We start from the raw sequence: 25,530 nt of genomic DNA on the forward strand, positions 1-25,530 counted from the left end.
AACTCATTCAGTTGAAATTTCTTTTAATTCATTTACGTTGCATGGATATTAGGTTGGGATGAAANCTTCGCATTTCATTTTACATCACCGCCGCCCTCGTCATCCACCTCCTCCTCAAACTCTCCCGTCGCCGTCGATCGTTTCCGTTAGGACCTATCCCGCCCTCCACAGCCTCATCATGTCGTAATCTCCGTCGCGATATTTCACCCGGCACGCTCTTCTCCGCCGAGCGGAAGCCCGCGACACGCGTTGGCTGTGCGGCGCAGCAGAACACCTCTTTCGAGTGGCTCTCTGTTTTCCCTAGGTACTCGTCCGTCGGTCGTGTTTTCTTCTGGTCGTACGTTTTCTACTTGTCACGCTTTCTTCACCTTCTGCGCACTTCTTCGTGGTTTTGCGTGAGCGAAGGTTGTCGTTTTTGCGACTGTTACAACTCCGTATCCTGGTGATGTCGTTTCTGTGCTGGAGTTTCGCAGTCGCTTCAGGTGCTGGCCATTCTGTTTTACACGTCGGCTTATTCGTGGTTGCGCGTTCCGGCTGGACGGACTCGGGTTGGCCAGCAAACGCCGGGTGGCTCACCGCGAATTGCCAGCTGGCACTGTTGGGTTGTAATTTGCGTGCACGTTGGCGTGGTCTCGCTGCATTACTTGAGAGGAGGGTGTAACGGAATCGGAGATGGTTTTCAACTCTCTCTTAAACGCTGGTTTTCTCGTTCGTCTTGAAATCTACGTGAAAACGCATTCGCAAAGGAAAAGTCTTCCTCTTCTTCTGCATAATATAGCTTAATCTAACGCTGCGGTTATTCAAGTTTTGTGATTTGTCATCAAATCTAATGACTCCTAAAGTTTTCATTCACCAATTTTGAATTCAAGTTGTACAGTTAAAGAAATACATATACTCATGTATTTTGGTATTAGAAATACCAAAAATCTAAATAAAAATAAATTAAGTAATTTGTGTATCTCACTCTAGTACTCTAAATATAACACATACTCGTGTTTGTAGAGTGAAGAGTGATACAGTATTTGAGTTGAGTTATAATAATATAAAAAAAATAAGGATTTTGATGGAAATAAAGATGATGATTTTATTTATATACCATTATGTTGTCATGTTCCAAGTTAAATATATTAGCAAGTGATTCATGGTGAATACTACGCAAAACCTTCAAGAATAAATTACATACCAGTGGTGTGGATTGAAATGTCGGTTATCTATCAGATATATAAAACTCAAATATGTTAGCTGTTGTAATTCAAACCTCTTTCTGTTTTAGTTAGTTTCTGTTTAGTTGCTCTGTTTCTGTATAAACCTGCTGCATGTCTATATATTCCATGCAGACGTCTCTGTAAAATTCTCTCGTTTAGCTTTATCTTTCTCTTTGCAAACCCTTTGTGTTTTGTGTCATTTTTCGTATGTTCCAATAGTAGTATCCAGAGCCAAGGTTCCCTTACCTTGGGCGTGTGGGCTTTTCGTTGTTTCTCTCCAGGCTTCTGTTGTGTCTGGTGGTGTCTTTGCTGTTGTTCAAGATTGTTGTTCTTGGCTCGTGAGAATGGCTGCTGATCTTTCATCATCACAACTTCCAATTTTAACAGATAAAATTGGAACCGCTGGAGCACCCAGATGAGGGTGGGTTTCGTGTTTTGTGCAAGTGTGTAAGTGGAGTCATTGAGAAGACAGAGGATGATTCTTCCGGCAGAGAAGGACAAGAAAAGGAGTTCAAGCAGAAAGATGATAAAGCGTTGATGCTCATTCATCAATGTGTTGATGACGTCCATTTTGAAAAGATTCAGAACGCGTCTACAGCTAAAGAAGCATGGGGCATCTTGATGCGATGTTATTCGGGAGGAGAAAAAGTTAAGAAGGTGTGACTCCAAGCACTCAGAAGACAGTACGAGCATCTGGAATTAGAGGAAGGTGAACGAATAAATGAGTTTTTCAGTCAAGTCATAACGATCAAGAATCAAATGAAAGCCTGTGGTGAAGAGATTACAGACACGATGGTCATCGAAAAAATCATGAGGTCGTTACCGGAAATGTTTGACCACATAGTTGTTGCCATTGAGGAATCAAGGGATGTTTCTAAACTCAAGATTGAGGAACTTCAAAGTTCTTTAGAAGCCTATGAAATGAGGAAGATTGAAAGGAAGTCTAAACGTGATGATCAAGCTCTGAAAGTCAGATACGTAAAAGGAGAAGAGAAAAGGAAGATCAAGAAATGGGAAGGAAAACCAAGAAAAGGGAAGTGGAAGAAAGAAGGAAATAACGCTGATAATGAAGAACCAGATGAGAAATCCGATACCAGTACATCTGATTCCAAAGACAAGAAAGGTTACAAGAAAGGCTGGAAAAAGAAGAAAGATAAAAGGAATATAGAATGCTTCAATTGTCATAAGTATGGTCACTTTGCGTCTGAGTGTTTTCCAGAGAAATCCAAAGAGAAGAAGAGCAAGGAGAAAGAAGCGCATGTTGCTGAAGAAGACTCGGACACAGAGACAACGCTAACTCTGATGGTGTTGACAGCAACAGAATGTACAAATTCTTTAAACAAGACCTGGTATCTCGACTCTGGATGTTCAAATCACATGACATGCAACAAGGAGTGGCTCGTCAATTTTAATCAGACCAAGAAGAGCAAAGTTAAATTCGCTGATAATAGCACATTAAAGGTTGAAGGTGCAGGAGATGTGGTGATTAATAGAAGGAATGGTTCTCAGGTAGTTATCTCAAATGTGTTGTATGTTCCTGATATGAAATGCAACCTCCTTAGCATTGGGCAATTGGTTGAGAAAGGTTTTACTGTGTTTATGGGCAATCAAAATAAGGTTGAGCTATACGACAGCAAGAATAGATTAGTCTTGATTAGCAAGATCTCTCAGAATAGAACATTTCAAGTATGTTTCGATGGAACCGAGAATATACAATGTCTATCAGCAGTGAAGAACGAGGAAAGTTGGAAGTGGCACTTACGATATGGACATTTAAATTTCAGAGACTTGAAAAGGCTCGAAGAAAAGGATATGGTAACATGTATGCCACATATTTCCATACCAGATGATGCCTGTAAGTCTTGTTTGGCAGGCAAGCAACCCAGAAAAGTTTTTCGATCTGAAATAGAGATGAGATCAAAAGGATGCCTTGATATCATACATGCGGACATTTGTGGTCCTTTAGATACACCATCTCTTGGTGGAAATAGGTATTTTATCGTGTTCGTGGATGAATTCAGCAGAATGTGTTGGGTTTATATGATCAAATTGAAAGGAGAAGCTCTTGATGTGTTCAAGAAGTATATTGCTGGTGTGGAAAGAGAAAGTGGAAAAACGTTGAAGGTTCTTAGAACTGATGCTGGAGGTGAGTTTACCTCTTATGCGTTTGAAGATTTCTGCCAAAAGAAAGGTATAAGTCATGAAGTTACTGCTCCATATACCCCACAACATAATGCTCTGGTAGAAAGGAGAAACCGCACTATCCTGAATACTGCAAGATGTTTGATGAAAGAAAAGAATGTGCCACGTGATTTCTGGGCAGAGGCAGTAGCTACAGCTGTATACCTCTTAAACAGATGTCCTACAAAGCGTATCAAAGGAAAGGTGTCTCTCGAAGTATGGACAGGTAACACACCTTCTGTAAAGCATTTAAAAATCTTTGGTTCCCTTGCGTTTGTTCATGTTGCAGATCAGAAACGTACCAAACTTGAAGACAAGAGTGAACCTATGGTGTTCATGGGATATCATCCCACTGGAGCGTACAAGCTCTACAATCCAAGGAAGCAAAAAATGGTCATCAGCAGGGATGTGCTTGTGTTAGAAAAGGAAACCTGGGACTGGAGCTGCATGCATAAGAATCCTAAAAGAATCTTGATACGAGAAACTCTCGAAAATCATGAAGAAGAAGAAGGAACAAAGGTTGTACCTGAAACTGAGGATGACTCTACTGAGAACATCAGTGTTGAAGTTGGTAATCAACGACCCAGAAGGCAGATTGTGAGATCCTCAAGATTTTCCGATTATGAGACGTACTCAGATTCTGCTATTGATGAGGAAGGGAGTCTAATCCACATAGCTATAATGGCAGAGGCAGAGCCTGTGAGTGTTGATGATGCGCTGAAACAACCTGTTTGGAAGAATGCAATGATGGAAGAACTGAACTCCATTGAAAGGAACAACACGTGGCGCTTAGTTGATCTCCCACCTGGAAAATGTAGCATTGGTGTCAAATGGATATTCAAGAGAAAGCTAAATCCAGATGGCTCGGTGTCAAAGCATAAGGCACGTCTCGTTGCCAGGGGATTTTTGCAGAAGAAGGGCATTGATTTTGACGAGGTTTTCGCCAGTGGCGAGATGGAAACCATTCGTGGTGGTGGCAATTGCTTGTGCTCGAAGATGGCAGATCTATCAGCTTGATGTCAAGTCTGCCTTTCTTCATGGAGTGTTGGAAGAAGAGGTTTACGTACAACAACCTCCAGGCTTTAAGATTAAGAATGATGAGAGAAAGGTCTATAAGTTGCAGAAAGCCTTGTATGGTCTGCGCCAAGCACCCAGAGCTTGGAATAAGAGGATTGACTCTTCTCTGATAAATCAAGGATTTGAAAAATGCAAGGTTGAACACAGTGTCTACGTGAAAGAAACATCAAAAGGTAATATGTTAATTGTTTGTTTATACGTAGATGACTTACTTGTAACAGGATCAAGGCTGGAGGATGTAGATGAATTCAAGATGAACATGAAAAGAGACTTCGATATGATATTATTTCCTCGGAATGGAGTTCACACGGTCTGAAAGAGGTATTGTTATGCACCAACAGAAGTATGCAAATGAAATACTTGAGAGATTTCAAATGCACCAGTGCAATGCAGCTCAAAGTCCTTTAGAGGCAAATATAAAACTTGGGAATAACGATGCTGAAGAGTATGCAGATGCCACAAAATACAAACAGGTTGTTGGGTCGTTAAGATTTTTGTGTAATAGTAGACCTGATTTAATGTTTAGTGTAGGCTTGATAAGCAGGTTCATGTGCCAACCAAGGAAAAGTCATATGGACTCTACCAAGCGTATTCTCAGATATGTCAAAGGCACCACTGGCTATGGAATATTGTTTCCCTTTGGAAACCAGGAAAGTTGTTTGAAGATCACAGGTTTTTGCGATTCTGACTATGGTGGTGACACTGTTGAGAGGAGAAGTACTTCCGGGTTCATATACTTCATTAATGGAGCACCCATCTCATGGTCATCCAAGAAGCAAACGGTCGTTGCTCTGTCCAGCTGCGAAGCTGAGTATGTCGCAGGTTGCTATGCTGCATGTCAAGGAGTTTGGCTTGATGAATTATTGTTTGAGCTGAGAATTGTTTTGGAGGAACCTGTGGAGCTGAGAATGGACAATACTTCGGCCATAAACCTTGCCAGGAATCCTGTCAGCCACGGGAGGAGCAAACACATTGAAGTGAAATTTCACTTCTTACGTGATGTTGTTAACAAGGAAAGGATCAAGTTGACATACTGCAAGACTTTGGAACAATTGGCAGATCTATGTACCAAGTCTTTAGCCATTGATAAGTTCGTGAATATGCGATCAAAAATTGGAATGGTGTCCTTCGAGAATTTGAATTAAGGGAGAGTGTTAGCTGTTGTAATTCAAACCTCTTTCTGTTTTAGTTAGTTTCTGTTTAGTTGCTCTGTTTCTGTATAAACCTGCTGCATGCCTATATATTCCATGCAGACGTCTCTGTAAAATTCTCTCGTTTAGCTTTATTTTTCTCTTTGCAAACCCTTTGTGTTTTGTGTCATTTTTTGTATGTTCCAATAAAATATTGTTTCGTAAATATACTTAAACATTAGATTTATTTGACTTACTTGGATTTGAGGATTCTAGCGTCTATGATTCTAGAAACAGTTAATGGGGTTAATAAATTAATTGAGGGGCTGCTAACCTAACCATTTTTATACAATTCAAGAAATGGTCAACATGCCAAGTTCTGACCTTATTTTTCGTGAATTAAGTGTGCCTATGTACTTACGCACACTACATTAATCTAGTAAAGGTAGCATATACATATCAAAATCTTTCGCAAACTTGTGGTTGGAAATCATTTATGAATTTGATAGACATATCAATCAATACTGGCATCGGCTTCCAGAACGAGATGTTTCCACTTGACTCGTCAAAAGTTACCAAACATTCTCACTTTTCTTTGTTTTCCTCAACATTTTTCTTGTGTTTTTTTTGCTTTGAAATTCATGCAACTGCGAATAGACATGTGAAAAGCATTGCTTTCTGGATATATGTCTTCTTAATTTTATGGTCAGGTGAGTGCTAACATCAGAATGGACCCAACGTCACACATTTATTAAAAATAGGATAAAAGTTAGATGTATTACCATTGTCGGCGTTGGCGTTGGCGTTGTTGTCAACCAAATTTTGAATTTTATTATAATAATATCGTTAATATCTTATAAGAAATCAATTAATAAATTATTAAAACAAAACTCTAAATTTGATCTTCAAGGGAAAATTACATCTAAGTGCTCTCCTAATAAATATTGATTTTTTAGGTTTCTATGTTAAACGTACGAAAGAGAAGACGTTTAATTTGGATGCAAAATTGAAATTCATCTATTTTTTAAATTTTAATATAATTTAGATTTTAAACTTTATAAATAAATATAATGATTTTAATTTAAATATGTAAATTTTGTAATGTGTTAAAAATCCTTTTAGACTGACAATTGAGTTACAGTTTATAACACTATTTAACACGTAAGTAAAAGTTACGGTTTGATTAAAAATGACTATATTTATTTAATTTTTAAGTTAAAAGTTAAAATGTATCAAAATTTAAAATACAAATTTTAATTTTGTATCAAAATTTAAAGACTAAAAATATATTTAATTTAATAATAAATATAAAATTTTAATTTTAATATATAAACATATAAATGTTTTAAAATATAAATATTACTATCCTTTTTATTCTTTTAAATAATAAATAAGGGTTATGTCTTTATATACAAATTCAGAGTACGAAGAAATGTGGTTAATTTTGTTTGTAAGAACTGACAAGGTGAGAAACTGCAAGAAAAAATAAAACCAGTCCAGTTGGTTCAACCCCTCAATTAATTGGGAAATGTTGCACTAATTTCATTGTCCCAAACCAAAATCGACACGAACCTAATGACTATGTAAACCGACTTATAATTTAGCAAAACCCGTTAAACCCCGCTTCTACCTTGCGCTTCTGAATATGCAAAGAGAGTACAGATTCTGAGTAGTTACTTTTTCTTTCCTCTATTATAGTTTCCATGTTTATATTCAACACTAAATTAAGTAATAGAACATGATAAATAATTAAGGTTTATTAAACACGACATCTAATATTAGTAATAAGGAGAAGATATAATTCCGTTATCACTCTTCTACGTTCCTCAAGTTTACCTTAATTCCCATGAACCCAAACGAAAAGGATACAGGCAATACTTTGACATGTACAACCAGCACACTCATTCTTATATCATTAAATGTAAATGGTGGTTGCACGCAGCATTTACAGTTATCCTTGGAGAAGATTTATTTCCAATCAGGAGCATTTTAGAGATAATCCGCACATATGAATTTTTCGATTTTCCTATTATATGTGAATAGACGGTGCGTAACAAGAAATGCGTAAAATTGAAAATCAGAATGTAATAAAATAAATGGCAAAAAGGAAGTAACACTTTCAGTGAACAAGTGATATATATATATATATATATATATATATATATATATATATATATATATATATATATATATATATATATATATATATATATATATATACACACACACACAAACACAGACATGAACGAGTAGAATTTTCTTCTTTTTTTTCATTTCAAGGCCTTCGGCCCAACCTCTGACAAACATTTCAATTACCATTTCGTTTTTTATCCTTTACCCTCTACATTATCTATATTCCTAAATTCCCAATTTTCTCTACAAAAGGCTCTCCTCTTTGAAAGCCAATGCTGCAACCTCATCCAATTTTTCCTAAACATTTTGGATGAGTAAGCAACCCTAATTCTGAGGATTAAAAAATTACAACCCAAAATCCCAAAAAGATAAAGAAAAGGAAGAAAAAAAGACTTAAAGCTGCCTATATCTTACAGATATTCCTTTCAAGGAACTATTTCTCAAAGAAAATGTGCTTCGTAGACGATTAAACCATGACATTTTCATCTCACCAGAGCCAGTGCATTGACCCTCCCCTTCCCCGTCACGGCTGAAAAGGGTCTGATCAGAGCAGTCAAGTGAAGCTCCACAAGCCAGATTATAAGATTCGCATGCAGAATGGCATACCCGAAGCCTATTATCTCCATCCTTCTCACACTTCTGGATCGAGATCTGAAAATTAAATGCCAACCATTTCAGACAGATAAGTAACACAACCAACCATGCATATGCTCTAATATCTAAAATAACCAGTACTTGATATTTTATACAATTTTATGCTTTTCAAAAGCCCACCTTCGAACCACAACAAAATGGAAGACACCAACTGAGAAAAAGAAATTGTCACGACTGATAAATATTGATCTCTAGTACAATTGGATAAAAACCAGAGAGTCACACGTTCTCACCGTTCTAAAAAAGTAAATCACTCGTGTTTGAATTGGGATATTGAAACTTGGAAAGTAATTAAACACCTATCGAACAACTTACGTTCAACTTATACCATGGTTTTGTCAGAATGAGTGTCACATGCGGCAACTTAAATTATATATGAACTGACTAGGAAAGGAACGAAGGAATGAAAACAACAGAAATCAGCTTGCGAAACAAAAATTTACGAATAACTAAAAACCCAACCATATTTCAATTCTGAAACAGGAAAAGCTTAAGAATAACTTTAGTATAAAAAGACGGCATACCCAGCAGGCAAGACGTTTAGCAGTCTCATCACAGTAGGTGCTGCCAAATATATTAAATAGTTTCCTAGCACCTCCAGGGAATAATCGATGGTAGTTGGGTAAGACAACTACTTCTTCCAGCTGTTGAAGAATGCTAGGCTCACTGGGGGCACAATGCTGCCCAGAAACATCATTTCCCAGCACATTTTTGCACACAGAAAGACTAGAGAGGAGCATGGAGCTGTTCTGGCATGTATAACCCGCATAGTCTGAACAGCGGAATTCACAAACTCCATTATCACAAACCCCGCCGTGAAGGCTGCATTGCTCGTCACACACAGCTGCACAAAGTATGAGGAAAAGGTTAATAACCAAATCATGTTTCTTTAAGATCTATATATATGTTTTTCACACTCGAACAATTGTTGGAAAAGATTGACTGAATTTTTTTCCCCTTTTCCAGGTTTCCTAGAGTATCTTGAGATTCTTTTAGGAATCGATTGGTACAATTAACCTTCAGTTTATCCAACGAAGTATGTCTTGAGGTCTCAAACCTTCATTTGTCTTCCAGTATCACAGTTCATTTATCAGTACACTCAACCACCTTACCAGTGTCTATATCTGTTCTAATGAAACAAATGCTTGAAAGCCTCAATTATATATAAGGGAGTGAGCTTAATTATCCAAAAGGAGCCATGGAAATAACCAATAATCGCTGCTTGATCTTCTATAGAATAGTACACTTTTCAAAAGCTCATCCCTAGGACATCTTATTGCTTTGGAGTTTGTTTGGGAGTAAAGCTTTCATTAATCGAACATGAGGTTGGTGATATTCAAGAATGTATTTTACAGTGTATGAAACAAAATAGTATACTCTTTTAGACAGGATGGTGAGAACTTAGCCCCTAAAATAAGCGAGGGATAATGTTGTCCACCCTCAACCAATAAAATAAAAGGAAATACACAAGCTGTGAAAAAGAACTTGCCACGGCTCATAAATGTAGATCTCTAATACAAAGATATACTCTTGTAGCAAATATCTAGTCTAAAATCTTGGTACGTACCAGTGGAGCAATCAATGCCAGTATAGCCAGGTTTACATTCACAAATCCCATCGGAAAGGCACATTCCATTGCCATTGCATTTGCTGGGGCAAGAACCTGGAAGAAGTTAAGAGTAAGCACAATGAGAAAAACCCGCTGCTGCTAGGCTGAAGGTAACTTAGAGTAGAAGCACGAGTTAACTGACACTGACAACAGTATAAGTACAAATATTGCACAAATCATCACATAAAAATAAAAGTGAAAAATGAGAGCTCACGTCTACTGCAATCATTCCCGTGAAATCCAAGAAAGCATCGGCACTTTCCATCAACACAATCTCCATTGAAATTACATGAATTAGGGCATTGACCAGACACAGCTATTGGGTCAGTGTTACAGAGCTCATGGTAGGCAGGGCAGATTAATTCACCTATACAAAAATATAATAAAGAGTAAATTGTCTTTGCAATAAATGACAAATTAACACCCCAGCGTAAACAACTAAACATAGACAAGTAAAAAAAAAAAAAGCAGTAATATCAACCATTAAAGCCCGGGAACTGAATGGGTCCACCAGTTTGAGGACACACTTTCCAGATGCCATCCACTGCAACCTGTACAAAAGTGGAAAGAAAAGAGAATTTCATTCAGTGAATTTGGTAATAAAGGAAAAGGAAAGGAGAGGTAAACATACAATGTATATACCCAGACCTAACAAAAAAGTAGGAATTGCTACCCAAACCTATACGAAGAAATTGCACAACTCAAACACTATATGATTGCTCAATCAGATGTATAATTATTTCTTCAAAATGTAAGTTATCTATCAACATAAATAAAGAGATGAGATCAATAACAATGCCCTGTTCACCCTATTACAAAAAAAAAATTATAATATCATTCCACAAATCCATGTCAAATTGCCAATACAAATTTAGGACACCTTTCGAAAAAACTTTCCTTCCAGTTCCAGGATTTAATGCGATGTATGTATGTACATTGATTAATTCTAGGGACTAAAAAATGTATTGCATTAATTCGAGGAGGAAACAAATGATGCAATGCAATAAACTGGACTAGAATAAAATGACATTTTAATGATCAAATCCCTAATTCCCAACTAGTATCAGTACGTTAGTAGAGGGGCAAGAGAACAAACAAGAATGACTGATCGAAGTCCAAAAACTCGAGAACCTGGGCTTTGCTGCCCAAAACTGATTCAACCAAACTACCTTGCCATTTTCAGCCTCTATGCAAACAGATTAACTACCTATTTTAACAGATTATAAGCCTTTCTCTCAACTTAACCTAACACAATGTATGTAAACAGTGCTAAGAGGTCAAAGGACAAAACTAAGATCAAGTTCCTTACATTCTTTTCTAGACATCACGTTCTCCAACTAAATGATAACACAGACATTATTTAAAAGGCTGTAACAGATATTAAATGGAAGTTATTTATTATTGGAAAGAGCATTCATGTGCAATCATTAGAACGAAGAACTTTATGGCAAATATAAGAAAGAAGAACACAACTTCGATATAAGTTCCTTACTTTCTTACACACTTTTCCGGCCATCAAATTTTCCAATTAAATGATAACAGATGGATACATTATTCAAACTCTGACAAATACTTGGGAGAAATAAAAAGATACAATATTATTTAGAGAGCTTAATTGTCCTCTCTTAGGTTCTCATATTTATATCAACAGCGGCTGTTCTCACATACAATGAAGAGAGGGAAGAGTTAAAAAACAAGAAAAGTCATATCTGGAGTCCTAGGTATAGAGACAGGTACAGCACAAACAGCTTTTCAATAAAGCCTATATAAGACATATTCTAACACAAATATTTAATGAAGTTATTTATTATAAGAAAGAGCATCTACTTGTCATCATTAGAATGAAGAATTTGATGGCAAAAATACAAGGAACTAGATATAAGTTTTGTCCGTCTGAAATCACTTAAAATATTTTAGAAAGATGATATTTTGACCCCCTTTATTTTGGATAGAACTACTTGACAATTTGTTATAATAATTTAATAATATGAATGTTTGAATTAACAAGGTAACGTTTAAATGCTATATTATTAATACTATTCTAACAAGGTTGTCGAGTAGTTGTATCCAAAACAAAGGGTGCCAAATATCATTTTTCATTTTTTCATTAAAAAGTCTGGAGAATCAAGCAGTATCAGCATTCCAGGTCAAAATCTAACAAAATAAACCACTATAAGAAGGGTAATCATTTCACCTCTACTGATACTCAAAACCATACCTCCAAAGAATTATTAATACATCTGTGCTGATAACAACCATTTCCCTGGGTCATAGAACCTCGTACAAAGCCAGTCCGTACTAGTGATGAAGCCATACACCTGTACCAGAAAGGTAAAAATAGTCAGCAACTCCACAAGTCTGTGTAATCAAAATGTAAAGAAGACTCAGGGCATAAATATTAAGTTACAAATCTTACCTAGAGTTACTTCCTCTGACTTCACCTAGCATTCTATCAGGTGCTCGAGCACTATTAGTGTCTGTACATGATCCATCAGAGTAAGCAACAAAATAAGTGCAATAATCAGCCAATGAGGATTGTCCGCCTGCAACAACCAGTGAACAGCCAAATATTCAGAGTTCAAAATATTTACAAGTCAGCCACCCATGAATAGTGCCAAGAAAATCTATCATGTGTAACAGAAACAGAAAAATAAAATCAGAAACTACATATCAATCACGATGCAATAGCATAAAAGGTTTAACAATGTCTTGACAATCCAGAATAATACTAAAGGATATGGCAAAAAAGAAACTAGAAGAGGCATTAACACATTAAATATATATGCATCGACATGCATGTTGAAAATGAAGAGATGATTCTACATACCCTTATTAGGTTGCGGAAAATACCGAGCCCACTGGGGGAGATCTCCACTATAAGTTAGGATAGGGCAGTATCCCTCTGCCTCCCTGTTATATGTACAGCCGGAAAACTGTGTTGTGTTGCAACGATAGGCTCCCTTCCAAAGATTGCAAGGGGATGTAACAAACTCGGTACCTTGGTTGAGACCCCAATCAAGACGGTCTGCCATACTATAGTTGGCTTTGTACCATCCACTATCTTCTAATAGAGCTAATGTCATTTTTGAAACAACAGATCTTGTATCCACAGAACCAGTCATAATTTCATTCATCAGAAGCCGTTTTTCCCAGTGAGATCCTGCAAGTCATTCACAAATCTTGGATTAATAGTATATCTCATTAATCTTACCCGGAGGAAAGTGGATCAAATTAATTTAATTTAGTTGAATTTTAATGCTCAATCAGGGGATACAAACCTGATGTGCCACGTCCTCCACCATCTTCCAGCTCCAAACCAGAAAAATTCCCTGAGAACGCCTGCCAACAAGTCACTTCAGTCATATGCTGGATCCTTTTACAACTGAAAACAGTAAACAAGAAAATGGAAGTATTCTGGATAGGTAGCTCCCAAGAAAATACCGCATAATGATATCGAGAATGCATGACAACGCGAGGAAGCACCACACGTGTTACCACTCGTCCAAGCTTTTCATCCATAACTTGTTTGGTAACCTTAAAAAATCAAAGTGTATTGATTAGATTATAAAATGTGTCATTAAAATACCTGGAATCTAAATTAATTATGAAACTGAAATTTTTTAATACACCTATTGGGAGAAAAAGAAATATGCCCAAAAATTAAATCAGAAACACAAATATGTGCTCAATTAAGGGATAAAAAAGTACATTAATTCATTATTTTTCCCCTAAAATGTTTTCAAATTCAATACAATTATAAAATTTATTTTAAAGACAAATCATAGAAATTGCATACAATTACCAGTTGCAGGAATGTTTTTGTCTCTAACAATACAGGCAGACATTTTACTCGACTTTCATCTATCAAGCCTCATTTATAAGAAATGACCAATAAAGAATCATGACTCAAACATACTTGGTGAGACGTACAACATTATAAAAGTAAACCAGAGTTGAACTTGCAGCATAAAAAGGCAGTTTATACCTGATTACGCCGTCTTTTCCTTTCATCTCTAAAATGAGCAAAGGCATGTGGATCAAAACCAAGAACATGCATAACCTGAAAAAAAAAATCAAGTTTGACGAACAATGCCACGCATAACGCTTCTCATGCATCCACACAGAGATAATATACAACAAACCTCGTGTATAAGAGTAGCGGAAAGTAAAGTCTCTGCCTCGGCAGTCAAATGGCGAGGCGCAACATTAACATGTCCTGCAGAAGAACAGAAGTACTTTCAGTTCTGAGGCATTCCAAATGTGGGATGACAAAAAAATCCACTGAAACCAACATGTTTATGGGATAATATACCAGCTATCGCACGACCCCATTGATCTCGCTCACATGCCACTGCCCAGGCAAGTGTATTTCCAGTTGTAGGTCTTGTAGTCACCAAAAGAACCAAGTCAGCATCAGAGACACCCTCTGGAGAAGTTGAACAAAAAGGTAATATCTTAAATTCAGAAGTACAAATCTGACATCTAATTTTTACAAGAAATGCAATTTAATAAATTTACCCTCAATATATCCACGAGGAAGCTGCACGCCTCCATCTTGTCCACATGCAGAATACCCACTCAAACGCAAGTTCCCCTTGACAGGTTCAACCGCCAATGCTCTCCTAAACCAGTCAGCTGTCTGACCTAATGCCTGAAATTGGTTATGAAGGATAAATATCTCTATCCATTTATGATAGTTCCTCAGAACAACACTTCTCAAAGAGACATAACAACATAACTAACATATCACCAAGTAATTTTCTCAAGAAAAAAGATTACCACCCAGATGAATTAAGGCAAACTAAAAAGGATAAAATAATTGACCTTACGAAGGCGACGTTTTTTGTCCTCTCCTGAGATATCTTCAGAAGTGCAGTTATACCAACAATCACCAAATATTGGAGGATTGCCATGGGGATCACAAGAAGGAAAACCGGGAGGATAAGTCATGGGAGGCTCCCCGAGCTGTTAACATAAAATTTAAGATTTAATTTCAATAAAATACATGAAATATAATACCAAAGTTATAGGTAGATAAAATCCATCCGAAATATTTCTTTTGCATTTATATTGAGCACTCACTTTAACAATATCGCCAACTGCTCGACAATCCCTGTCAGGGGAGTGGCCAACAGCATCATAATTTAGATATATCCTAATAGGCTTCTTTGCATCCTCTTGAGAACCTGAAGAAGTTGACACATCAAGTAATGCCCTACCTTTGTGCTGAAGATGTTTTAAGCGACTGGGCTCATAAACCTGTGGGGTAACTAAATACACCTTTCGCCCAGGCCGCTTCCTCTGTTCAAGAATCTGATCATGTATGCAAGAATGGGTGGCAATGTTCTCAGTATTCCTCTCCCAGTCTCCCTGAAGTTGGTGTTCGTGGAGATTTGCGTTGCGGGCCTCCACCCACGCCAATATCAATATAATCTGCAACACGAAGAAGAATCTTATGAAATCTTCCCTCTCTTACGAGAGCCAAATCTCAGATCAGTAGAATTTCAAAACTAATAATGTGAAACCACAGACAAAGAATCACCGAAAAAGACCAATGAATAACCTGTAAGAAATCAGCCGCCAAAGAGGCTAGTTGACCAGCTTCCCTTAAAATTCTAATTCAGAAAAATATATAGTTTTGAAAGAAAGAAAAAAACTAGGAAAAGAACTAATCCAGCACCTCTAGATGAATCATTGCTCTGACAACAAAACCCTAACCTCCACAGTTCAGTTTCAGGACAAGAATAAGAAAAATACTAAAAACACATCAATTTCAAATATTCACTTTCTCACTGCTTACACCGACCAATTAGAGCCCAATCACAGTTGAACATTTATTCCACGAAGTCATACATCTTACACGACAGAGCAAATTTGAATTAAAAGAAATGTAACAATAAGAACAAAAACTCGCAAACTAGCAGAGTTTTACCACGAAAACAACCACAGCAAATCTAAGCTTGCAATGAAATCTGGAAAGCGCGCATGAGGTGCACCGAGCCATCAGCTCTATGATAAGGCGAGCACTGAAACAAATTCCTCCCAGATTCCATCAAATCGGCCTCAAATCTTCGATCGGCTTCGGAACGCGGGAGAATCTCCGTCTGCTATGCATTTTGGACATCCAACTGCTCGAAGAAAGGAAAGACGAACAACGACTCCGATTTGAGAGAAACGAAGGAACAATGTTGGAAGTTAATAAGGATAACTAAGACAGTGGAATTGGCACGTGGTAGTGGCGCGTGGGGAGATTGAGAGAGACAGAGAAAAAAAGAAAGAAGAGCTTCTGAGTGGCGTTGATAGGTTCCTCTTTCTGATCTCTGCAAATGGGCGAAGAGAGAACAGACACTGACAGTGAACAAAGAAGAAGAAGAAATCAAATAGATTGGGTGGAGGAGTGGGTGGAGAACATCTTCCTTTTTTTTAACCATTTTTGGCTTTTCCAATAATTAAAATACTGTTAAATGGAAAATTAAATTAAATTAAAACTAAAAAAAAAAAACCAATACTGTGTCTTATTTTTATTTCAATGGTTTTCACATGTATCCCAACCTTACAAGTCATGTTCGCCTATTTAAGAAATAAAAGTAGTAATTATCAAGATAGCCTATTTAAGAAATAAAAGTAGTAAATTATCAAGATAGCTAAGTTAAATACGTGTGTAAATGTGATCTTTTTTTATTGCCTCAATTAATTGTTTTTCATGTGTTTTATTTTTAATGTATTTTTTATTTTTAATTATATTAACTTATTAATTACTTATTTTCTGATAATTATGATGAAATGAGTGTTTAATTTAATTAGCTTTTATTCTAACCATTTTGGGGGGTTTGGGATAAAATTCAGCTACATTAAAAAAATAAAAAAGGAAAAAGTGTGTGTGCTGTGTCTTGCTTTGAAATTGGATGGATTTCATACCATTTGCAACTTCGAAAGTGTTATTGTGTTTTTTCTATTCTCCTTATTTGTCCCATCGGATCTCATAAAAAATAAAATAATAAAAGTTTAAAATCCTCAACTTGCATGCTTACTATAAATTAATCTGACACTTAAAGTAATGATATTTTTGTAATGGGAACTGCTACTCATAAATCCTGAATGACGCTGCTTAATCCAAGAAAAATTGCAATATAAAAAGGTGTGATTCCTTCGTCCCAGAAAAATGGCCTACCACATTAGATTCAATCAGAAAACTACATGCTACCTCAAAGGGGAAAAATAGAAAACATAGGTCACAATTGAGGTAGCAATTTTGTTCAAGAAGTATAATTAAAATTTCAAAATATTTATAAGATACTACAATAGTTTAACCCTTCATTTTTTTCTCTTCAGGTCAAAATATAAAACTTAAGTTAAAAAAAAAACACTTACAGAGGAGTTTCGCATTAATTAATTCATATGTTAAATATCAGGTAGTTTACTATTTTTTATTTTTTGAGGATAATATCCTGTACAACCTATTAATTATTAAACACAATGGTAATACCGTGAGAGCATTGAGTGCACATATTCTGCTATAGTAATAGTTTATTGTGCATTAGAAAATATTCAAATTTGAGGTTATTAATTGAGTAACTTAAAAATTTTAAACAAATATGATAAATGGATTGATAATATATCATTTTTATAAACTAAAATTATATGGTCACTCAGTTTATCAATTTCAAAGTAATTATTATAAATTTGAAAAGAAAAATTGTTGTTTTATGTGAAAGATAACCAATCTTCTAACCTCTATCGAAAAATTATATATATAATATTTATTTATTATATATAAGTTTAGTGTAATTTCCATATTATATATGATTTTATAAAAAATCTATAAATGATCAATTCATTTTGAAATATTAACTTAAAATTGATAATGGTATTTATCATGATCTTGTCTTAAGAAAAGATTAATAATTTAAAAACTTTAATACCACGTTCACATAATAAAATATACATATATTAACATAATATAATAAATAACATGTATATTAACTAAAGTGTGTAATTATTTAATGCTAGAATACTCAAATTTACAAATATCATTAGGTGTATATTAAAAATACTAATACTCCTCTCAGATACTTTCTAAAACAATACACAAGTATTTTGAATTTACACCTTATAAATACTTGTCACACTATTATCTCTTATACACTTGGCAAACGTTATTTTAATTACTTATTAAACCTAATTTTTTCTACAGGATTCGCTATATGATATTTTTTTCTATCTAAATATAACTAATAATAAAATTAGAATAATCTCCTTGGTAAATAATATATTCACATTAAAAGTGAATGTAAAACAATTATAATTTTTCAACATTAATTATTTTTTCTAGAACCATGTAAAAAGTTTCTTTTACATGAGTTTATAAAAAAAAATTATAAAATAATTTTAAAAAATTATAGAAAAACTTGTTCCATTCCTAAGAGTTTAATACATCGAGAGGGACAGAAAATGTATTCTAACAAGTTCAACACAGTGTAAAATACTGGTAGTATATATATTATTTATTCGTTAATAAAATTAGTTATTAGTATAATACATTCCATAAAATATAATATTTACACTGATAAATTATAGTTTTCTATTTGACAATGGCTATACAGCTAAAACTAAGTGTTTTACCAAAATAAAATTCTATCAAATAAAAGTTTTTAGTTGTCAATACACCAATTTTTTTATTTAAAAAACGTTTTTGTTAGTAATAGGTAAAATTCTTTATTATATATATATATATATATATATATATATATATATATGCATTTTGTCATTTTAAAAGATAGGAATTGGGATCTTTAAATAAATAAATGATGAGGCAATGGAATTGGGTCATGTGAAGTAGGTTTATTGTTCCTTGTTTTTTGTGTGATAATAATATAATAAAAAGAAAAAGTTTTTTTAACAAAATCTGTTTTAAAATTTTTTTAACATTGTGGGTCCGTTTCAAATTTTTTTTAAAATTAAATTCAAGTAGATTAATAAAATCACGATACATATCCAGTTGTCAAAATGTTAGTTAAAAAAAAGTTATTAACTACCCACCTACTCACAACAAAATTTAATCATTTTTTACAATTTTGATCCTCAAATATTACTGATATTTGAATGATACAGACACAAGTTATCAAATAAGTTATTTATTTATTTCTTTTTAACAGCTTTTGACCTCACCATACGAGGTTAGGTATTTTGGTAACGGTAGAGTTTAATCACAGTTGGCAAATCTAATGCATTGGCTAAACCACAGTTGACTATGAACTGTAGTACAGCTCACCCATTTCATTCTTATTTCTCCCATCCCAATAATGTCATTAAATCAAAATTACACTCTAATTCTTCATCATAATTTCAATAGTTCAAAATCAAAATTCCTATGATTTTCGTGTTTTAGTTTTGCACACTTCTTATATAATTAATTTCATGTAAAATTATAAGTTATACTGTCATAAAAGTAGTGTTTTACCAATGCATCTATAATATTTTCTGAGACTTGTGTAGTTTTCCTTTCACATAACTTATGGGTAGATGGTCAAACACTCACTTCATTAGGTTACTTGTCATAAAGAAACATTAATTAATATACGAAACAAGATGGTTAAATTTGAGATTATGATTAGAACATTAAAGATTTCACAAAATCGTAAATTATGAAATTGTGTCATGAATAATAAGTTTTATTAAAAAAAAAAGTGAAGCATACAACAGAAAAAAAAAAAAAAAATATCCTTTTAATGAGTAGTAGCTCTCCAGTTGAAAAATAAACTTTAATGAAATGGTATCTCGTGTTAAATTTTTAAATACATTAACTTATAATCATGTTTAGTTTTTATTTGAACTAAGTTCATTCATCTGAAAAAGTAAATACGTAGAATATATATAATTTATTATTTGTTTTGATAATTCTAATGATTTTACATTTTCATTCAACAATCCTAACAAATTTATCATGTCATGATCATGCATTCAATTTAAATCACAAATATTATGCAAAACCGCAAGATTTTTTAACTTAAAGGTTAACTCTCCATTTTAACTACAATAACATAAATGAAGAACCAGGTTTAAGCAGAATCCAATTTGTAAATAAGAAGTAAATTTTTTGTACATCTTCTTTAGAGAAAAGAAAAAGGTAAACTTTTAAAATTAGGATAATTTGATATATACTTTTTAAAAATGAAATAGTTTGATTTTTTTTTTACATATTTAAGATAAATTGTTATATAAGTCTTGATGACTTTTTTTTAATTTTTTTTTATGAAAAATCATTATAACCACTTATTTTAAATCTAAAAAAAATCTAATTTTTGTAAATTACAAATCAACCTATCACAATTTTAAAATTTTGCAAGAGGAAAAGTTAAACAAAACTTGTTCCTAGCACAATCACAACTTCATACGTTACGTCAATTATAATAGCATGGAAGGTGGACCTCAAAGTAGCATAGGAGTCCTTCCATGAAATCAAAGAGATACAACTTTTTGGTTTCACCATTTTTTTATTTTTTATTCGTTTGTTGGCGTGTACCAGATATTTTTTAAGATAATAATATTTTGACAAATCTTGATAACATTTTAATATTATTTATGTGTATGATTGATCCAAAATTATTATACAATCAATAATAATAATCATAAACATCATGGACACGTAAATAATGTTAAAATATCCTTAAAAAAATATTATTAAAATATCATTATTATTTTAAGGTTGCAACTAATCCATGAGTACTGCTTCTTCGGTGGCAACAAATCCTCGTAATGGTGCAAAAGAATCTCAAGTTTTATATACGAAACTATTGAATAAACAAGTAGGTTGCCTACCACTAATGCAGTTTATGTGTTTTCAACTGCAACACTGTTCGTGTTTATGTCAGTAACAACTTCCTCCTAGGTAGCTCCATATACGCCACTTATCATAAACCTTTCATTTCCTTCACCAGAAATCCTAATAGATAAAATGCTTTCTTTTTCATTATTAATATCAGAAAAAGACGAACTGGCACATGCAGTGGTGCCTACTGGGGAATGCGTAATCATAACTTAAAACCCAAAAAATAAATTCCAATCATATAACTTTTTAAAATAACCAATTGATGAATTTTCATTTAAATTCACACATAAATTTTCAGTTTTTATTTTATTTTAGACGTTCGAAATATCTAACATGCAATATTCATAAATCGAATTTTATATAACATGGGTGCTTTACTTAATCTAACGTCAAATTTAATTAGAAATATAACATTTATACATTCTACTACATAATTATAACTGAGTTTGAATTATAATCTGTGAAATGTTTCGAATTAAATTACAATTAATATTATTGTGGATTTCTTAGTTCAATCAAGTACCTTCTTTTTTTCTGTTCATAATAGATTGTTATGACCTCATTTAATTATAAATGTCTGTTTATGACCAAAACTATTGTTTTTACATTAATAGTCTAAAAAGTCGTTGATGATGGATTTAATTGATTCGATGTGTAATTTTGTATACTAACTTATAAAAAATAATTTTTTTGTTGAAAGAAAAATATATAATATCTTTTAGTAAGTATCGTGTGATTGATTTATACACGTATACTTAAATAAACACGTGAATGAATAGATATACCAACTATTTTTAATAGTTAGGGAAGTTGTTGTCTTCTATAGGTATAACGTATGATCTGGTAACTTTTGGGAATTGCAAGCTTTTGAGAGTATTTGTATGCTCTAATTTCAGCTCTCCACTTCAGAAGACATTAATGTTATGATCGATAATTTATATTCCCTATGTTGGATTATCAGATTATGTATATTAATGTTAGAAACAAAAGTAAATAATATTTTGGAAATAAATTTTATTTTCTTTATTAAATATATTATTTTTATTTTGAAAATATCAGTGTAATTTATATTTTATGATATACCATAAGTCTTTCAAAGATTAAAAACACACTTGTTTGAAATGAAATTAGTAGTTTAAAGGTAAGAAGTGGTTGCATTTAAATTTGAGAAACCTCTCCTTTTCCTTCCTATGTCATTAAAGTGTGAGAAAATCATTTAATTTGATATTTTTAGTCATAAAAGCGTCACGAATGTGAAATTGAGGGATTACAGTATTATTATGGTATATTTCAATAAGAGTTTGACAGATTTCAATAAATTAAAATATATTAAATTTTATCTAGGTTCCTGTTCAAATAGTTTTCTCTATTTGGATAAAATAAATAATTATTAAATTTTACTTTTCATGCTAAAATAACTACTAAACACAAAAATGAGTTATTTTTCAAGCAAAGGTTGCTAAAAATTTATTTAGCCTTATCATGATTTTGTAAAACTCAGTTAGTTTTGATTGATATTTGTTATTATAGTTTTGGTTGAAATCACGTAAAATTACTTTTTCAATATTCTTCATAAGGGTTAATTTTCATTTACTTTTTTAATATATATTGATATAAAAAACAACACTATTAAATAACATAATAAATAAATAATTACTATATTGGTGAAAAAAATAATTATAACAATATTGTTGAAAAATAACTATAATCAAGTTTAGTATGTAATGTTTTTTGTCAGACTAAAATGAAAGAAAAACAAAGTGTTTAACAACTTACATTAATTAAATTCAACTATATTCCAATTTAAAGCAAGCCAGTAATATCTTAATCTTAATCCAACTAAAATAGATCCTATCAAACTCATTAAACGAGTCTAAAGGAAAAACAATCAATGTAAAAAAGAAAAACTATTTTATTTCTTTTTGGTGATATTTAAAATTTTAAAATTTCTATAAAAATAAATTATACTTTTACAATTTTTCTAATCCAAATACAGTATTAAACAAGTCATTGTTTAAAATTAAGTATGATAAATTCCGTGTCTCAATTTATTTATTTATATTTCTTATTAATATTTTATTTATTGATTATCTTTTTTTATACGGTAATAATTTAATTTCAATTTCGAGTGTATGCATAAATATTTAATTTAATAGATAATATAAACCTTTTTCTCTTTTTTCTATCATTAACTTTTGTTTTATTTAAAAAGCTACTGTAACAATTTTAATTACTTTTCAATTATTCGAATATTTGATATTTGAAAAGTTTTCTCACATTTTCATATTATTTTATAACTTATTATGCATTCAATTATACATTTTCTTTTCTTTAAGCGATTTTATTTAAAGATATATCAAATCATTTATGGAACATATGTTTGATCATTCTACCATTTTATTTTATTATATATTTTTATCATATAAATATTATTTTTGATAAATTTTTATACAGTTATTTTTATTTTATAATTTATTTTTGTGATTGTAATTTTATCGCTATAAATATAAAAATGTTTCATTTATTATAATATAACAATTTAATATATTTTTCATAAATTTTATCCACCCTTCAAAGATATTGAATTTCAAAAATGAAATACATATTTAAAATTGAATTATTATTACTTTAATATTTGTTCTATCAAAAAGTTTTTTAGAACCTAAAGAAAAAGTAAAAAAATATGAAATATGTTTAGATTTAAATAATTTTTTATAAGTTTTTAAAAATACTTTTTAACTTTATAAATTTGGTTTTATTAATGGTTTGAAAAATTAATAAATGTTTTAGTTGTCATGAAATTTTATTTATGTGTAATTATGAAATATTTTATACAATTCTTTTATTATTAGTCAATTATTATTTTTATTTAAAATTTATATAATTATAAATTTTAAATAATTGACAGAAGTAAAAATACTAATACTGAATATTTGATAAATATGTTTTCTTTTATATGATTTTTATTTTATTTTTTTAAAAAAATTATTTGGTTTTTAAAAAAAATATAAATTTTTCTTTCAAATTCTTTCATTCACCTCTTAATTCAAACAAAACTACAATTCTTTCTTTATTTTCTGAAATCTATCCACTTGTTCCTAAAATTCTCTTCCTATTCAAGCAATAAAATCCTTTGCACATGTTTTCATCCATTCTCCTAGAGAAAGAATGTAAGTGTGAACGAATTTAATGCTGCATGACCTTTGATAATCGGAACTTCTCAAAACAACCCAATTACAAGTGTTGCATCAGGTTACTACTTTTTTACACTCTGTGGACCTTTCGGTGGTAGGGCACGTGCTGGTGGGCCTCCAGCCAGACACTAATGTCCATACCACTTCTGTTTAAACAAACTCATTCCCAACAAAAATATAAAAAATAACAAAATAATCAGTTTAATTATAAATATATATTAGATTATTTTATAATAGCTGAAATGATTAAAAAAATATTTTAATTTCTAAAAGAAGTCATTACATATTTTATTTTACAAATATTTATCACACGAGTTAGTGCCTCGGTTATACCGTAGAGCTGCATGGGTTTTTGAACTCTCACCGTTTTCATCTATTTGTTTGATTACAGACTAAGCTACACTGCTGTCATTTTCAATGCACGTCACAACATGAACAATGCATGATATATTCATATAGATAAAGATCTGTAAATATAAACCTATAAAAAATGGCGGGTCATGGCTTAGCTACAAGTTGATCAATTTTTTGTTCTCTATACACGTGTTCGTATGTATACTAGAAAGTGACTATTGTGCCAGTAGCTAACTACTACAACCAATCGCTATTTATACCAGCAAAACAAAACAAACAACAACAAAAGAATATTTCGGACTATTCAAGTTAATTATATATTTTCATAGTACAAACTTAAAATAATATGTCCATTAAAACCACAACTTACGTGTTGAATAGTGATGCAATAAAAACATAATTCATGGATAAGATGCTCAAATAAATTCCTGGTACGAGTTTACTCGAAAAAGAATCCAGAGTTCTGAAGCTTCTTTCTTTCAAAGATTTTTGTAGGACACGATGTTGTTGCTAAAGGTTATAATCGAACTTTACCAATAAATAATCTTAATTAATTGGACATGTACTTTTAATCACCGTGTTTAGAAGTGTTAAATAAAAGTAATTAATGAGACGTGATTGTGAATAACAGGTCTGTGTTGGATTTATAATAGATTCATTAATCATATAAAAAATTAACATACACAAAATATAAAATTTTAAAATAATAAATTAATGGACTTTTTATTTTTATATGATGTTTTATTTTGTTCATTTTTATTTAATATGATTTAATGGTCTTGAACCTGCTTTGGAAATAGCCCTCGAAGGTGGGTTCTGTTGATGTCCTTAGGAAGAACATGTATACCAAAGAGAAGTACAGAGGGGTCAGATAAAAACATATGGGCTCCATCATATCCCAGTCCAGTTCCCAGAAAGTAAGTCTCATCAGCCCAATTGTTTCAGAGGGTTAAGAAGCCCAGCCCACAGTAAAGCTCGCATCTCACTTGGGCCTTTGCCTTTTCATCGATAATTAACTTTTGGGGTGTTGCTCCCTCCACCACCACAGTCTTCTCCCTCTACCTCCCCTTTACTATTTTGCCCCTCAGTAATATTTTGTCCCTCAGTAAAATTTTATTTTTAGAATTATTGTTTTTTAATTTTACTCATTTATAACATATTTCAC

The 25,530-nt window shown here is 32.5% G+C and overlaps 1 protein-coding gene and 1 pseudogene across 1 annotated transcript; one reads left to right on the forward strand and one right to left on the reverse strand.

The window, feature by feature from the left end:
- The first annotated feature begins 80 nt into the window (after positions 1-80).
- Positions 81-1,868, forward strand: LOC148204216 (fatty acid elongase 3-like; annotated as a pseudogene).
- A 5,969-nt stretch (positions 1,869-7,837) lies between these two features.
- On the reverse strand, positions 7,838-16,392 carry LOC124828014 (uncharacterized). Its single transcript, XM_047301213.2, has 17 exons — positions 15,922-16,392; positions 15,072-15,422; positions 14,814-14,954; positions 14,508-14,640; positions 14,302-14,415; positions 14,132-14,205; positions 13,975-14,049; positions 13,431-13,523; positions 13,268-13,328; positions 12,817-13,149; positions 12,406-12,532; positions 12,208-12,307; positions 10,471-10,540; positions 10,204-10,356; positions 9,948-10,043; positions 8,905-9,224; positions 7,838-8,377 (listed from the first exon to the last, which is right to left on the reverse strand). The coding sequence occupies exons 1-17, from the start codon at positions 15,991-15,993 to the stop codon at positions 8,120-8,122; spliced, it is 2,571 nt and encodes an 856-aa protein (XP_047157169.1). The 5' UTR covers positions 15,994-16,392; the 3' UTR covers positions 7,838-8,119.
- Positions 16,393-25,530: the final 9,138 nt, after the last annotated feature.

This window comes from Vigna umbellata, chromosome 2, assembly GCF_029865625.1.
Source record: "Vigna umbellata cultivar VRB3 chromosome 2, Vumbellata_1.0, whole genome shotgun sequence".
Taxonomy (NCBI): Eukaryota; Viridiplantae; Streptophyta; class Magnoliopsida; order Fabales; family Fabaceae; genus Vigna; species Vigna umbellata.

Excerpts from the sequence above, each read along its gene's own strand:
- LOC124828014 (XM_047301213.2), bottom strand. The coding sequence starts at position 15,993 with ATGGCTCGGTGCACCTCATGCGCGCTTTCCAGATTTCATTGCAAGCTT. Across the intron at positions 14,206-14,301 it reads ATGGGGTCGTGCGATAGCTG|GACATGTTAATGTTGCGCCT; the intron begins GTATATTATCCC and ends GTTCTTCTGCAG. Across the intron at positions 13,524-13,974 it reads GGAAAAGACGGCGTAATCAG|GTTACCAAACAAGTTATGGA; the intron begins GTATAAACTGCC and ends TGATTTTTTAAG.